Source organism: Ambystoma mexicanum, chromosome 1p (assembly GCF_040938575.1).
Source record: "Ambystoma mexicanum isolate Mex_15411 chromosome 1p, UKY_AmexF1_1, whole genome shotgun sequence".
NCBI lineage: Eukaryota > Metazoa > Chordata > Amphibia > Caudata > Ambystomatidae > Ambystoma > Ambystoma mexicanum.
The window spans coordinates 678,508,219-678,525,470 of record NC_090921.1 but is presented as its reverse complement, the minus strand read 5'-3'; the positions used below and the strand labels follow the sequence as shown (position 1 = coordinate 678,525,470).

The following is a 17,252-nucleotide window of genomic DNA, read 5'->3' as shown; positions in this document are numbered from 1 at the left end:
GATGTAGCAGATGGGCTTCGGAATAGAATCTCATCACTTTAGGACCCTGATAGCTCAGTGCAAGCATGGGGAACCTGGTCCTGCAACGTGCTGCCTGCCAAGTTTTGCAGCTGAAAGACAATTCTTGCGAGTGGAGAGAGAAAGGTAGAGGGGATGCTGTGAAAACAAGAACATGGATTAGGAAATATTACGGTCATCCTCAAGCCAAGTGCAAGTGCCGCAGGTTCTAGGACCCACAGGAGTAACCTGCCTTCTCCATGCCATCCACACGAGCAATGCATTTGCTCTGCAGTACCCAAGAACACCCGCACAAACATGACTATTGTATAGCAAGGGCATTAGTGCTGAAACAAAGTTACACCACTTTTAATGAGAATTTTATGAAAGGGTCAACAATACTAGGCTGTGACTTAGGAAATTAAAAGGGCCAGAACATAACTCAACATTAAGAAAAAAATATATATAAGGGAAAGCTTTGCAGGCTGCGACCATCGAAGGTTACAAAGAGTGCACACATGCATGATGTTTACATGCAGCTCTCATAACAAGCATGTTAGGCACTTACAGCACAGCACTGGAAATGCCATTAGCCTCAGGAATCAGAACCAGGCAGCAGATGCCGGTTTGTGGGGGCGCAGGAGGGGCTTTCCCTAGTAAGCAGCAATTTAAACCTCACTTAATAGAGGTGATAAGATAACCTGAAAGTGACAGCAGCGTTGGGGGGGCAAAGCTTTTCTATGCAGTTTTGATATTGATTGGATAAAATGGACTAATTGTCAGTTCCGGAAGAAGGGCAGTAGCCTTGATAACACCACTGGCACCTCCCAGGGCAATACCTTTGTCAGTGTCTTACACTCAAACGCAGCAACTCCAACATTTGCACAATAAGCACCATCTCAATGGGATCTATTATTCATTTTACATTATTTCTTCTCATTGTTTCTGTTGGAGTCCGACGCTGTGATCTGGCTGAATTTTTCCAGCAAGGCCTCGGCCGTCAGTTTAGGCAGCCCCCGGTCAAGAGGACACCCCTCCACGAGACTGTTCATCGGGGTGGGGGGGAGCAAGACATCGTCGTCCATTAAGGAGTCCTCCACTTGTGTCCGACAGCCAGAATAGTATCCTTTGCATCTCAGGTCATCGTGTAGACAGGTCTTGGCTGCGTCAGTGGACTCCCCCAGGTCCTCGTCCTCAAGACCCTCCTCCCCACCACTCCAATGTGCATCTGGCTGCCACCGGATCGAGGCCTTCGGGTGGCCACGGTCCATCGCTGCCGCCGGGGCTTCCTTCTGATCCCTTTCCCGCAAGAAGGCTTTGATAATTGGCAAGACTTTCTTACGTGAGGCAATAGTGTTCCCTTGAAGATAGGTCTGGATGTCTGGGCATGGGCTGTGCAGCGGGGAGAGCTTCAGATGGGGGTCGTCGGCCTGCTCCAGAGCTCGGCACACCTGGGGAAAGAGCACATAACACGAGATTCAGTGTTGACAGACAGCAATGAATCTCTACAACCAGAGAACAGCTCCGTGGACAGCAAGATCTTACACATCTAAACAACCTTCACAGTCAGTACTGACGACACTGCTCAGTCTATGCCCACGCTTAATGGGAATATAGTTTACAGCGACCCGATGAACAATAGTATGCATAACCAGGTCTGAGCTAAAGGATTTACACACAAGTTCTGTCCTAAAGACTTGAACCCACTGGAAGTGCAGTAAGCCATTTTACAGCAAATAGCAGAATACTGCTGGCCTCATGTAATACCGACAAGTGAAAACCTATGACTTTTTTCAAACACAAAAGAGCAATCTGAAAAGCCCTATACTACTTTTTGAACCATCTAATTTGGAATAAAATGGACCAAATTGACTGGGGAAGGCCAAAACCGAGCCATACATATACAGCTTTGGACGGTTTTATTGAGTTTGGGCTGTCCTGGTGAGCAACAGGCAACTTTCAGATGCAGTTTGCAAAGGCGGTGGAGATCGCCACTCATTGCACTCATTGAGACTCCAAAAGCACAGCATTTTATTTATTTTTTATAAGGGGCACTATACAGCAAAACAGTGTTTCCAGGCGCCACAAGAGAAAAAGGAGGGTGCGGGGGGACCAGTTAGATAAATAAAAGTAACGGTCCTAATAACAAGAAATGAAGGAGGTGGTAAGTGAGGGTCAGGGGAGGGGGCATAAATGCAGCGGGGGAGGGGAAGAAGGAAGAAAGAGCCCAGGGGCTAGGCAAGTGATAGTGGGGAACACAGGTGGGCAAATGCCAGGGGATTCTGGGGGTGGACCACCACCTAAGTGTTGGGAAAAGGGAGTAAGAGGGGGGACCCGACTCAGGAGGGATGCCCAACCCACCATGCTAGTCAACGAACGGGGCCCAGAGGGCAGTGCTGGTTTGGGGGGGCGGTGGGTGCTGGTTATCCCTGTCAAGGAGGGCCTGGTGCTCTGTATAACACATAAGCATGGGTGTTGCTATATCTGGAAAAGATCCGGGGCTCATTTTGGGACTGTCTGGACTGGGGGCTAGCTAGCATTTCTGGTTGTAACCCCTGAGCTTCTATCCGGGGCTACAACCAAAAGACCCGGGGCTATAAGGGACAAGGCCACCAGTTGCAGCGGCAGGTGGGGTCATTAGCAAGGGAGGGGGTGAGGGAAGGAATTAGAGCAGGGTCCTGAGAAGCGCTTCGGGAACTTAAGGAGGTCCAGCTCAAGTTTGAGAGGGGCAAGGAGGCCATTCCAGAGGGAGGCACCTGATGAAGAGAGAGATCTACCCCCTTTCTGTGCTTGGAGAAATGTCTGATCAGAAGAGAGTTTGAGCTAGAGGACCGAAGGCTCTAGCAGGGAGGTATTTAGAGGGACAGAGTTGGATGTAGCTGAGTCATAGGCCCCGGAAAGCCTTGTGGATGATGCAGTGGGTCTTGAATTTGACCCTTTAGCAAATCGGGAGCCAGTGGAGAGATTTAAGGGCTTGAGAGATGTGGTCACTGCGCTTGAGGCCAAGGATAAGTCTTGCAGTCATATTCAGGATTAGTTGAAGGAGGCGAAGAGAGGAAAGGGGCAGATTGAGGAAGAGGCTGTTGCAATAGTTCAGCTTATAGAGGACCAGAGCTCTGGAGATACTGAGTTTCTGGGGGAAGGTAAGGAAGAGGAGAATGCCTCTGAGGAGGTGAAGTTGAAAGTGGGCCTTCTTGGCAGGGTCTGTGATGTGAGGAGAAAAGGAGAGAGGAGTCAAAGATGACACCAAGGTTTTTATCCTAACAAGATGGTCAAGGGAGGGGACCTGAGCAGGGTGGCCAGAGTGTGGACAGGGAGCAGGGGTCCCAATGAGAAGGGAATCGTACAAATATGTCGACCTGGGAACTGTGACGGCCGAAAATGCTGACTTTTTTTTCTTCTTTTTTTAACCCCTCCCTTGCACCATATTTGGAGGGTAGGAGGCAATCTCCCTCGTGTACCCCTGTGGACATATCCTACAGCACGAGACCACAGCCACGACGACTGCAGCTACCACGAAGATCCACCTGGATCTACACTTACAGCCCCAGCAGTCCGTGCCGCCTATCTGCCCAAGCAGATTCGAATTGAATTGCTCACCTCTTCCGTGCTGGCAATCACCCACAGGCACCTGATCGCAGACCGCGTTGCTGCCTGACTTTCCAAAATGGCCGGCGCTGCGCAGCATGAGAGCGAGGCTCTCGGTTGCTAGGCAACCTGAATCAACATCTGCAGGACCGCCCCACCGGCAGGCGGAAGCCGGCGGCGGAACAAGGCCAGGATAAAGGTCATCACCCCCTGTTTGCCCCTGTTCGCCAACGTGAGCCCACCAGAGACCCTCCGACCTTCTGACCGATCAACAATAGCACATCATCAGTCTAAACCACAGAGGACTCGAAACACAACGGCAAGGTTCACCTCCAAACCCGACCTAACCCTAAAAGGACTAAACAATTCTGCCCTACTGCTACACTAGCGTGTGCTCTAGCGACATACCATAAACACTATGCAATTCCGCACTATACTACCATCTGTTTTACTAATGTCTAACTCTCCCATTACGGGAATTAACTCTACAGCCGCCTGAGTACATGTTCCTCCGGCAAGGCTGCCGCCTTGCAAACCACCAATATTCTGGTAACGCAACCAGGATTCTTGTGATATAGCTAAAATGTGCTACCATAATGTAACTAAGTAAGCTGTCCTATAATGTAACTAAGAAAGTATGCCTGCCGTGCAATTATAAAAGTATTCTTGTAAATGTAACAAACTAAGTATTATCATAACGTAAAAGAAGAGTATGCCTGTGATTTAACTAAGAAAGTACCCTATGTAACTACCAGAATATTCCTGTCCTGTAACTAAGAAAGTATTTATTCATGCGATGTAACCAAAACAGCACTGTTGTCATGTACCCTTGTTGCCCCTCCATGTAACAAAGTTCCCTACAAGTAACAACGCCACAATGCCCGAGGGCTGCATGTGCGCTATACAAATTTAAATAAATATTTATATGTGGGGGGGTTTAGAGTATGATATTAATATGGGGGTGGCGGGGGCCGCATATATATGTGGTGTAAAGGGTTAAAAAAAGAATAAGTCGGCATTTTCGGCTGTCGCAGTGATCACATAGATCCAATGAGAAGGATGTTGGTCTTACTGGCCTTAAGTCAGATATCACTAGCTGTGAACCGGTTGCCAGACATTTGGTCGAAAAAAATTGGTCGACCAGACAAATGGTCGAACCAATTTGGTCGAAAACCACATGGTCGAATTTTTTTTTTTTTTTTATTTTAACCCTTTTTAAAAAAAAAATTGGGGGGGTCCCCCCCCCAACCCCCTTTTTTTCTCTAAAAACCCATCTTTTTACAAAACAAAAACCCGAAAAATAAATATATAAATAAAAAAAAAATTCGACCATTTGGTTTTCGACCAAATTGCGTCGACCAAATGTCATTCGACCAGTTTTCAGTCGACCAAATGACTGGACACCCTGTGAACCATGCCTGAATAGCAGCCAGACAGTCATGAATGATAGAGGAAGAAGAGGAAGGAAGCTTGAAGGAGAGCTGTGTCTCATCAGCATAACACTGGAAATGAGGAGAGAAGGAGGACATCTAGTGGGCCAGAAGGGCAAAGTAGATGTTAAAGAGCCACAGCGATAGGATAGAGCACTGCAGGTAGAGAGTGAGATGGAGGAGATAAAAAAAAAGGGCCCAGTTGCACCTGGGAAGGTCGATTAGATAGGATGGAGGTCAGCCAATCCCGTGCCACGTCTGTGATACCCATCATGGAGCCGCTTTATGAGAGTGGCATGATTGACTGTGCCAAAGGCAGAGGACAAATCAAGGAGGATGGGCACACATGTAGAGTTTGAGAGCAGGTCTTCACGGGTGTTCAGGAGAGCAGTTTTTGTGCCTCCGGATGCTCTGAAGCCAGACTGGTCGTCATGGAGACATCCATCAGATTATGTGTGTTGGGTCAGTTAGGAGATGACCAACTTTTCCAAGAGTTGGCCCAGGAAGGGGGTAGTAGAGATGGGAAGTAGTTAGCCGGGCAGGAGGGGTCGGCAGACAGCTTTTTTAGGAGAGGGTGCACAAGGGAGTGCTTGTGGGATGGTGGGAAGGAGCCAGTGGCAAAGGAGTGGTTGCAGAAATCAGCCAGAGCAGGAGCGAGAGAGGAAATGTTGTCCTGGATAGTTCTGGGGGAGCAGGGGAGCACCTATTTTGAAGGATATGGGCCCTCTTCTTGGAGCGGATGGAGAGACAGTATTTACTCTGGAGCAGGCGACAGGCCAGTTTGTCAGTCGTTGTGCTTGATGCCTGCCACTTCTGTTCAGCAACTCTGCACTTGCGATTCAGAGAGGCTAGGTCGGAGTCATACCAGCTGTTGAGCATGGAAGCAGGCTTTATACAGATCATCATGACAGGGCTAAGTGTGTCAAGGGTGTTGGAGATGGAGAGGTGAAAGTTGGCGAGGATTGTGTTGTGGGAAGAGTCAATAGCATGGGTGGGAGCGGGGTATAAAAGAGGCGGCAAAATCGGCGACTGACACTTGCTTCATCGTTCCAATGACAGAGGAGGAGCATGGCAGAGGCTTTGCCAGGGAGCCCAGGAGCTTCATGTGACAGGAGAAGAGCATGGTCAGACCAGGCGAGAGGTGTAGCGAGAGGGATGTCTGTTGAGATGAGTGCATCCAAGATGTGTCTGGCTGACTGGGTCAGACCAGAGGGAAGAATGATGAGGTGAAAGCAGGTATTAGCATACTTGATCGTGTACCAATTTACCTTTTCCAAATTGACCGCATCTTTTTGTTCTTTTTTTTAGGAATTTTGGTAAATTTGAATGAAATATAGATGTGGGGTGGGGTAAGGGACTAGGTTAAGGTGGGGGGTGGGTGGAAGTGAGGGGGAGGCGGGGCATCTTGCCCTGCATTTTCAAACAAAAAAACAAACAAAAGAAATTAGGTCAATTCGAAAAGGTATTTTTATGGGGATTGAATAGACCTAAACCGAAAGAGCCACAGAGGTTGTGAAAGAGTACAGGGGCTGCACCAAAGAGTCGAGATGAATGTTGAAGTCTCTGAGGAAGAGAAGCTTGGAGGTAGAAGTCAGGAGAGAAGAAGAAAGGTTGGCCCATTCAAAAAGGAAGAGGGAGACCAGGCCAGGGGGTCCTGTAGATGGTGGCGAGAGACTCAAACTCAGGAGCAGACAGCTTCCTCATTTTGAGGGGGGGTTTGGGCCTCCGGTCTCCATGGAACGGCACTCTGGCAAGAGAATTTCTGCAGGACCGCAGCTCCATCTTGTTGCGGCCCAATTCCTTCCTTGTATGCAACAAATATCAATGAAATCTCCAGTAATTTTCCTCTGCTGGAGTCACCAGTTCCTTCACAAATTTCCAGGAAAATGGGGGACTGTAATTCGCTTGAGTATTCCACACTACAAAGAGACGCACATTTCATAAAGCTTGTAGAATGAAGTTGGCAGCTGCCACTGTTATGCCGATGCCAATTCCAAGTCCGAGGATTGACTTCTGCTCCGACATGTCAATGGAAGTTTCCACAATTTCAGACAGGCACTCGTGCTTTTTCTAATCTCGGTGGAGCGCTGAAAGTATGCACATGTCTTCATCAGAAGTCCCACCTTGGAAGTAACTGCCACATAACAATAGGAGCCACCAGATCCATGAGCGATGTAAGGAACTCATGGTGGCAACAGTAAAGACAGACACAAGTGATCACAGTTCAAGGGTGTTTATTGAACAATGAATGAAGGATGGAAAAAAAGCCAAAGCTAAATCTAAATCTAAGATGGGAGCAAGCTTCGACCATCAAATGGAAAATAAGGCAGTCCAAGTGGCGTCATGTCAAAATAAAAGGGGTCTATACTAAGAAAAACCTATTGCCAATTCCTTACAACTAATTGTAGAACAGTGTTGGATAGGGTTTCAATACAGAAAAGAAGTGTTCCAAATAATAAGTCAAGGTGTGATTGGCAGCGCTCTCCCTTCCCCACGTTTTCAGCATAGGTCACGGTGAAACCTTGGAGCACAGCACACGCTCAAGCTTTCTCAGCACAAGCTGACAGTTCCATTCCGGCTATCAAAATATGGGACAATTTGCCACCCTAAACAAAAGGACAACTCTCCTCAGGCAGCTCGTAAGTTTGGAAGGAAAGCTCCACGTAAAAACACACAAGTGCTCAGTAAACCCGCCGAAAATCGCAGCACAATTCTTGCTCAAAGTTAACAGTGGCTCAAATCCCTTTAAAATATCCTTTAACACAACGAGTGGGGCAAGAAGCTCTACTTGGGAGACCCCGAAAAATAGAATCAATGCCAATAATAATGAATCTTGGGGGTGGCTCACAAAGGCACTTTCAACACCCCAAATCAATTAACATCAAATGAAAGAAAGTCATAATCCAATCTTGGAACGCAAGGGGATTCAACCATTTGTTCAAAAACGCAGACTATGTTGCTGATAAATTTGAAATCTTATGCATGCAAGAGACCTGGTTGAGAGAGACCCCGCTTGTAGATGGATGGTTGTACAGTATACCTAAATCCAGCAAAAAAAAAAAGGATTAAAAGGCAGTCCGATATCAGGATTGTTTACAATCATAAGGAACGGTGTAGGCCTCAAGATAAAACACTCAAACAACCCCAACTTGTATAAACAATCATTCCTAATAGAAGTAGAGTCCCATGTTCCATCAAAAAAGCCGCTGGTTGGTGCTTATCAATCTATATTGGAATCCAGCTGATGATAGGACAATTGAGTCTGTGGACCAGGTGACTAATGCAGTTGACAAATGGATTGTAGAATATAAAAACCTAATGGACATCATCCGCAGAGATTTAAACACGGACTGCTTAATGTATAAAGACAGATCTAGCAGCTTGGCAAAATACCACCAAAACAAAACAAAAAAAGCAGATCAATCTCTTGGCTGTAAACCATGGACGAAAGAAATATTCATGTGTTAAATGGAAACATCCGAGGTGACATTCCTAGAAACCCAACCTGGCATCAAGACCTTACAAAAAAAACCTTGGGATTATTTTTTCGTATCTTTCAATATTCTACATGAAATTAAGTCCCTTGAAGTGAAAATGACGTTCCAAAATTGACAGAAAATCTACAAAGACTCATTACATCTCACGGTCTAGCGACAGACTATAGACCAATTATAGAGAAAAAAAGAGCCGTTAGGAACAAGCCTTACTTCAAGCGCAAGCACATATTTGATGAGGAGATTGTTGAACAAAAATAAAGGCTGCAGAAAGATCTAAAGCATCAACGAGATGTGCCAAAATTCACAAGAGACGATATTAGCAGGAGGTGCAAACAGTAGTACAGGAATTGGGTCATCTCTCATAAGTGCATTATGTCTCAGAACAATGGTGAACTAATGCTAAAAACCATTCTGGGAGAAAAGAACGTTTTGGGAAATCAAACAACATGAGCGCAACACAAGATGCACTACTGTTGAACCCCATCCCAGAGGAGGTTTGGGTTTGTCACTACAGCGTCCTATATGCTGCACCCCCAACAAAGGGAAATGGCATGAACAAAAAGAAGTCAAATTCCTGGTACTTTCCATTTGAAAAAGCCCAAATCTTGGCCCCAACTAACAACGCGGGCAGCTCCCGAGCCTCGGGACAGACGGGCTATCAAATAACATCCTAAAATCTTCTCCTGAAAATTGGACAGAATTCTGCTATATTCCATTCTCCCAAAATGCGCAGTGTTGGTGCCCATATTTAAGATGGGTGAGTGGACGAATCACATAAACTACCATCCAATCACCCTCTTAGATATGTTGGGAAAAGTATTTGCCTCATTGATTCTAAAGCGGCTGAACAAATGGACATCAGACTCTGCAATCTTGGACTCTTGCCAAACTGGATTCGTCAAGGGCGTAGGTTGCAATGTAAATCTCCTTCTCAACGTGTTGAAACTGAGATCCATCAAGAACAAACAACCCTTGTTACTGGCCTTCATAGATCTACAACAAGCCTTTGACAGCATTGATCGTGCTGGTCTTTGAGGTAAGATGATTGATTGGCACTGTCCACCAGATTTACTCTCAGCAATTATGGCCCTCCATGAAGAAACAACTATTCAAGTCTGATTAAATGCAGAAGGACTATTGACAAAAAAGATCTAGACACTGAGGGGACTAAAGGAAGGCTGTCTGTTGCCAGCTGCCCTGTTTAGTCTATTTATCACTGACCTGAAGGACACTTTAAACTTGCTATCAGCTTGTCCACCCAAAATAAATGGCACAACCCTAGGTTGGATGGTTTATGCCAACGATTTAGTAATCCTAGATCAGACCCCAATAGGGCTACAGCGAAGTCTTGCACGCTTGCAAGGCTATGTTGAACAAAATGGCCTAAAATTAAATGTAGGGACATTTGGAAATCTTGGTTCTAATAAATGTGTGTGGCAAGAATGTTTTTAAAAAAAATGTCCATTGGCGTTTGGGGAAAGAGCCAGTTTGAGTGGTAAGCACCACCAAATATCTAGGAATTTGCGTTACCTCAAGTATGGACAACACACCACAGATAACACAACTCAAAACTAAAACTGAGAGCGCAAGGGCACATTTTACATAAGAAATACAGGAAATATTCATCAATTCCCATTATCACATTTTACAAGCAGAAGGTCATTCCTGTCTTAACCTATGGTTCAGTGACATTACCCATGCTTTTGGGAAACGTGGGATCTAATTGAGGGGTGGTTCTGGAAACATATCTTGGGCTTACCCAATGGCTTGCCTATAACCACCATAAGATATGAACTTGGTCTATTATCTTTGTACATAAGAGTAGTTTGGAACTCTTTGGCCCTGTTAAGAAAGGTCATCATGGAAGACCGTCCATGATGCACCTCCTCAGAGGTATTCTTCCTTTCCTCTCCTTCCCCCAGAAACTCACTGTCTCTAGAGCTCTGGTTCTCTCTAGGTTGGATTACTGCAACAACATCTTTCTAAATCCGATTGCCTCTACTCTCCGCCCTCTGCAACTCATCCAAACCAGGACTGCGAGACTTGTCCTTGGCCTCAAGCCCAGGGATCATATCTCTCCAGAACTGAAATCTCTGCACTGGCTCCCAGTGGCGGCAAGGAGTAAGTTCAAACCACTCTGCATTGTCAACAATGCCTTCTGGGGCCTGGGGCCTCGATACCTTCAACTCTCTCTTCCTAAATATCTTCATGTGATGCTGGAAATGCATTGGAGGGACAGGGCCTCTGTATCCTTGTCCTATATTGCTTTATGATGTATGTTCCGTCTTGTTTTCCAAGCAGGAGTTCATGTGGGACCCCTGGAGGTGCTCTCTTCCTGTATTTGGTTTGGTGAACAGACACTTGGGATACCCTTATGGCACCCATGGGTGGGAGTATGACCCTGTACTCCTAGTGTATGTTTTTGGGCACCTGTGTGTGGCCCACAGAGCAGGGTACGGGGTGGTGGGCAGCTCCGTGCTGAATTCACAGGTGCCCTGAGCGTCCTCCGTTTTGGGATGCCATGGCCCTGTCATTGGAATCAGTGGATTCCTGATAGGAAACAAGATGGCCCCGGTAGCCTCTTGCTTTCTATCGCCTGTTATCTTATTTTTCCCAAAGTCCTGGGAAGCCCCGACTCTGTCCCTTCCCCCCGACTGGCTTTTGGGTGGAAGTTCCCTATATGGTAGTGTGGGGGAAGTCCAGGCCAGACTGGTTGGAGCCTTCCCAATGACTATGTTGTGGGTACGCCCGTGGGGGGGGCCTGGGTGAATGGAGTGTGTGACGAGTACGCATTCTGTGTTATGGGTGTCTAGTATCTGGTGTTTGACACAATGACTGAGACAGCCCTGCCCGAAACTGGTTTGAATGCAGTGTGTAGTGCTGAATGGCAGAGTGCTTGTCCGAATCCACATTCTGTGTTGTGAGTGTCTGGATGGAGAAGAATGGCCTGAATGCAGCATGCGCCTGATTGGCTGCCCTACTGCCTGAATGCCCTTCTGAGTGATTGATTGCCCGAGTGTCACCTAGCAGAGTAAATGGGAGATCAACAGTATATCTGGGGGCCTCTCACTGTTAGAAATCGTTCAGAAGCAGAAGTAGAAACTGATGCTTAACTTTGAAGCCCACTGATCCAAGAGAGGACCTGGCTAGGAGACCTCCTCCCGAGCTACAAGGGACCATCGTGCATCACCTGATTTTTGCCAAAGTTCCCTCGTAGACAGACCTACGAAAGGCTGCCGACCAAAGAAGGGGACCGCCGAGGAGAAGGAAGAGAAGCACCGGACAGCCGTCCACCGTCGCCGACCGGAGCCTTAGTGCTCCCTTTGCCTAAGAACATTTGATCCAAGGGCTCCCTTGGTCAACCTAGTCGACCGCCTTCGTCCTGCCAGAGAAAGTCAAGGCCACCGACGACCAAGGAGAATCCGTCGGTATGTTTCCCGCCACTCGAAGACCTCAGAGACGCCGACGAAGTTACTGAAGCCAGCCGTGGACCCGTCCCGTTCGCCGACACCAGACGCCGACGCCCTGATGCCCTTGCTGGGCCAAAGTTCTTCATTGACTCTTTGCGTCGTTGAGCTGCACAGCACGCCGTTTTTCGAATGATCGTCAATGATTACTGCAAGAACCGATGCTGCTGCCGCAACAACAGTGTTCACCCTTTTTCCTCATGGGATCTCAACGATCCGTGGCTCCTGCCTTAAAAGGAGCCGCTCAAGAAGGATCCATCGACAACCTGACGTCGAACTCTGCTATTCTAGGTACATTGTGGTTGTAGAACTATTTAGATGGAAATAAGACTTGTGTGAACAATATATGGACTGAGCTGGTACGATACATCTTTATTTACAGGTTGCCCAGGTGGGGGGATCCTCATACAGAACTGTGTCTAGGTAACGGGCCAGTATTCTGCCTTTTGTTCTAACCAACTGCTTTTCCTCCTATGTCTATTGTTGGTTCACTTTATTACTTGACTTGTGTGACATTTAAACTAAGTCCAGTTGATGCACTTTGATGAAATCGGATAGTAATTGTGGTTCCACGTAGAACTGTGTATATATTTGCCACTGAAGATTAACTGAGCACAAAGTGAGTTATTGTGATTGTGTATATAACCTTGAACCTTAATTATATAAAGACTGTTTTCAATAATACAGCGTGTGGACATTCCTTTGTGGGTTCTTGGTGAGTACACTGTACTTAAGAACCAGCCTGCATCACCTCCTGAGATGCTAGGCCTTGATTGCTCGACCATAGCTACCCTATAGAGAATCTTGGATGGGGGTCCTCTGTGCCTCTCCTCTGCCATATAGAGAGCAGGAGTACAGACACCCCCCCTCCAGTCTTTACACTTCCTTTTTGAGGTCTTCGCTCATCCGCCTACAACAACCTCAGGGTTAGTGCCTTCTCCAAGCAGCGAGTTGGTGGTAGATCTCTTTCTTCTGCTAGTGCCTCCCTCTAGAACAGCCTCCCTGCCTCACTAAAACTTGGAGAACCATCTCCGGTTCCGGAAGCACCTCAAGACCTTCCTCTTTGCTTCTGCTTTCTCTCCTCCTCTCCCCTGCAGATATCCTGGCTGATACCAAAACTGCACTGGTTGCTTGGCTACCCTCTGATCTCGGGCCCAGGACCCCTCCCCTCCAGTTGCACATCTGCACTGCCCCCCTGGCATACCGAAACTGCACTGGTTGCCTGGCTACTCTCTGATCTCGGGCCCAGGTCCCCTCCCCTCCAGTTGCACACCTGCACTGCCCCCCTGGCATACCGAAACTGCACTGGTTGCCTGGCTACCCTCTGATCTCGGGCCCAGGTCCCCTCCGCTCCCCTCCAGTTGCACACCTGCACTGCCCCCCTGGCACGCGGGGACTGTTCTGTATCCCTACAGTCCCAACTAGCACTTGACACCTGATGTCTGCACTTACCCTTGCAATTGCCACCAGCTGGCCGAACTTTATCTATCATTTATTGTCTTATTTTACTGTTATCCCATGTACTGCACTGCCCCCTTTCCACCCGCACTTCTCTCCTTCCCCCTCCCATGCACTTGCGCAATCTCAATGTCACCTGGCCTAGTAGGATGGCTATCTCTGTCTTCCCTCTGTTCCCCTCCCTTGCCTCGTCGCGCCTTGAAACACTTGTGTAGAGGCGCGTTATAAATGCCATATCATATCATAATACAGTTTAACATCGCAAACTGAGCCAAACATCCGATTGGATCCTGGAGCTATGCACACAAAGATGCAAAGAATTATTAGGAAGTATCAATTCAACAGAATGTGAATAATCCAAAGGTTAAAAAAAATATATATGGTGTCTTGACTGGGAAGAAAAAGATGAGAAACAATATCAAATCTCTTGTAAAAAAAAGAAATATACCTCTTGTTCCCAAATATTTTGATAAAGTATTTAACTAAATTTCCGAAAGCGCATCACAGAAAACTATTTTTAAGATTCAGGGTAAATGCTGGTTTGTATTTTGCTTATGGTTTCATGGCTTTATTTTTTCAGTTCTGAGAGGTGCACACTGACGATCCAGGATTCACTTGGAGGTTTGAGCTGTTATATACATGCTATTTTTCTCCAACTCACAAAGTACTTTGCAAGAGTTGACCGAAGGACATCCAGGATAAAAAATCAGGTTGACTAGACTGTCTTCTAGCACTAACTTGACTTAAAGGGAAATTAAACTACTATGAACTCATCCAAGTTGTGGCACCACTTTGCTGCAAGCAACAAAACGTAGAAAATGAAATAATATTCAGATGGATTAGCGGAAAGGACACCAAAACAGAGCTTTAAGAGCTTCAATGGGAAGAACATTTTGAAATAAGTACTATCCTGTCAACTCACCCTCTTGTGACTATATGAGTTCTATGAATGTTGCTGCCTGTAGGGGCTCGGACAACTTCACTGCTAAGGGCAAGGACAGGGATGGACTGTTACTACTTGCTTCAGTTATAATAAGTAGCATACAGGTTAACACAGAACACTCTCATTGACTAACTGACCCATGCATGTACCATGTTTATTACACCTATTCTTAAACCATGCAGACACCCATTCATAGCAGAACTTTGAAATCAATAATTAGCCATCTTCCCGAACCTGTTCCTGCACTCCTCAGGTTTTGAGGTATTTTCTGAACATTAGGTACTCCTCCTTTGTACGATGTGCTTGGAAGTTTGTTCCAAAGCTTCAATGAGAAGTTAGTCCTCTGTAGTTTTTTGGTTAAAACCTGGCTTGGTTACTAAGGTTGCATTACTAGATGAAAGTGCTCTGGTCAGCTTGTGGTGGGATGAATTTCTTCTTGGTGGAATCTCTACTCCTGCCGTGGAAAGTGCAGTGGGTAATAAAACAGGATTTGGACTGTTTCGTACATTTGACTGAGCCAGTGCAGCAATCAGAGGGCCACTGTGATGTGTTCCCGTCCTCGGAGTCTTAGGGGGCGTCTAGCATTTCAGGCTCTCGGTGGATTAGTAAGTATTTTGGGAGGCTGAGTTAGAGGCTGTTGGCATAGTCCAGCCAGGATTGTATTGGTGCAGTGACTGCCCCGGTTATATATATGAAGGTCACAAATGGAATGATGCAACAGATAGGTTGGAGCTGGAAGAAATAACTTTTTATAACATTTATAATAATATCTCTTTCTTATATAGCGCTACACACCCATGGCTCTCAGAGCGCTGAAATAACAGATGACATTATTATCCCACAGAGTGATACTGAATTTATCGATCTCTGTGCTATCTGACCGGCTACATGGTTTACATGGGTCTCAAGTGGGAGGGTGCTGTCCATGAAGAGCCAGAGATTTTTGATAGTTCAGTCAGTGGACAGATTCCCATTTTTCAGGCATGAGGATCGATGGGAGGTCAGTAGTTGTGGTGCAATAAATTATAATTTCAATTTCGGTTAAGTTTGAGATAATTTGTTGTCATTCGTGTGTAAATTTGCACAAGGGAGGTGCCAACATTCAATTGACTTTAGGCTGAGGTGCCGGTAACTTTGTAGATGATTTAGGTATCCTCTGTGTAGTTAAAGCAAGCAAAGCCTTGGTTCTAAATTAATTCCAAAAGGGTGTTGCGTATATGTTGAAAAATAAAAGTGTGAATGGCTGGATCCTCGAGCTACTCTGAGCTGTTGGGTTACGGCTTTGTAAATGTTGGGATGGCGGGGTGTCTTGGGTTTTCCAGCTACCCTCCTGTGTTGCTGGCAGTGAATGTGGTAATTATTCTTCCATTGAGACAAAGCCCAAAGCTTCTAGTGTCGGTATTGGAGCTTTTTTTCTGAGCTACTTGCAATGCAAGTTACGTTACTATGCTTTACTAATGCACCGAATCACCACTGCAGTAGTTTCAAAGTGTTGAATCTTTATCTGCAGTATATTGTGCCCCGACCCAGGGTAACAAGACGTTAAGCAGCTGGACATAATAGTAAGCAAGGGTGAAGAGGAAGGGATAGTGGGAAAGGAGTTTGCAGAAGCAGGGGGAAGGGGACTGGGCAGAGTATTAGTATGGATGCATGTTCGGCCATTACATATGGACTATCTTTAGAGTAGGCATTGAAGTGTAAGTTGAGCTAATATACACATTTAGATTCCAAGACATTTTTGGAGCATTGTAAGATACAGATTGTGCAGTATTTGGCGTGTGCAGGTTTCAAGAGCATTTATAGACAATCCAGGAAGAAATGGAGGTTTAAAATACCTGCCGTGTCTGTCTACGGTACCACAGGTAAATCCCCAAATAATAATTTGAAGGCTGCCAAGCCAATTTGAACACGTGAGATGAATGTGGTTGGTAACAAAAAGCAAGTGAGATAGACACAATTATTAAAGAAAATGTGTTATGTCTGGCTCTAGATGAAAAGTACATAATGTGTGTGTTCTGCTAGTGCTGCATTGTATGCCACAGTAAGGACATTTCACAGCAATGATGAGCAGGAAAGGCATCTTTCTGGATGCAAGCCAACAATATAAGCACCAGTGTGCCCAAAGAAGGACCCCTCTGGCCTGAATGGCCAGTTCTATAGTAGACATAAGTGGGTGGCCCTGAAGACATCTCCAGGTTAGGCTGGCTTTCAGTATACAGGTTTTCCTCCAAGGTTCCAAGGTTACAGCCTTAAGGCCCAAGAAGGTAATCCCAGCAACCAGCAATAAGGCACACCTTTTGAGAGTTGTTGGGTTGCTTTATAGACTGTGCCCCTTTTAGGCGGTTGCTGGACTCCTTTAAGAATAATCTGCACAGGAACCTCACCTTTGCATTTCCTTACACAAGCGCAGTTGCCTAGTAGGTCAGAGGTGGCAGGTTGGAGGAACCCTAATAGCTTTGGGAAAACATCTTAATTTACTGGACAACCTTCTCTTTCTACAGCACTGAACAATTTCCATGCCAGAAGTCCCAGGACAGTCTTCAAAAGGAGGTAAGAGAAATGGTAATCTTGTGAGTTTATACACTTGGAAACCCTTTAAAGGCAACAGATGGGTTTGCATTAAAACCTTTCAAAGTAAATTAATTGGCTGCAAATCTAACTCCCAGAGTTAATCCCCTTGTCGGATGAATGGGAATTTGAGCAGTAGATAAGCTGTGAAATCCTTCAAAACACCCTTCAAAACCCCAGCAGATTACATTAAAACCTGCGAAAACACATCTAGGAAAAACGGTTCCATTCATTGTTTACTGAATACACAATAATGCAAGTGAAAGTACCCACAGAGCAGCATTTCCTTGTAAAGTAAGACCTC

General features: G+C 46.1%; 1 protein-coding gene across 1 annotated transcript in view; it reads right to left on the bottom strand.

Annotated features, from left to right (window-relative positions):
• Window positions 1-350: 350 nt before the first annotated feature.
• Window positions 351-17,252, bottom strand: part of PRUNE1 (prune exopolyphosphatase 1) — a 286,990-nt gene continuing 270,088 nt past the window's right edge. The window contains exon 8 of the mRNA XM_069649764.1: window positions 351-1,448. Within this exon, the coding sequence (XP_069505865.1) occupies window positions 924-1,448 (525 nt within the window). The 3' untranslated portion in view covers window positions 351-923. The remainder of the gene's footprint in view (window positions 1,449-17,252) is intronic.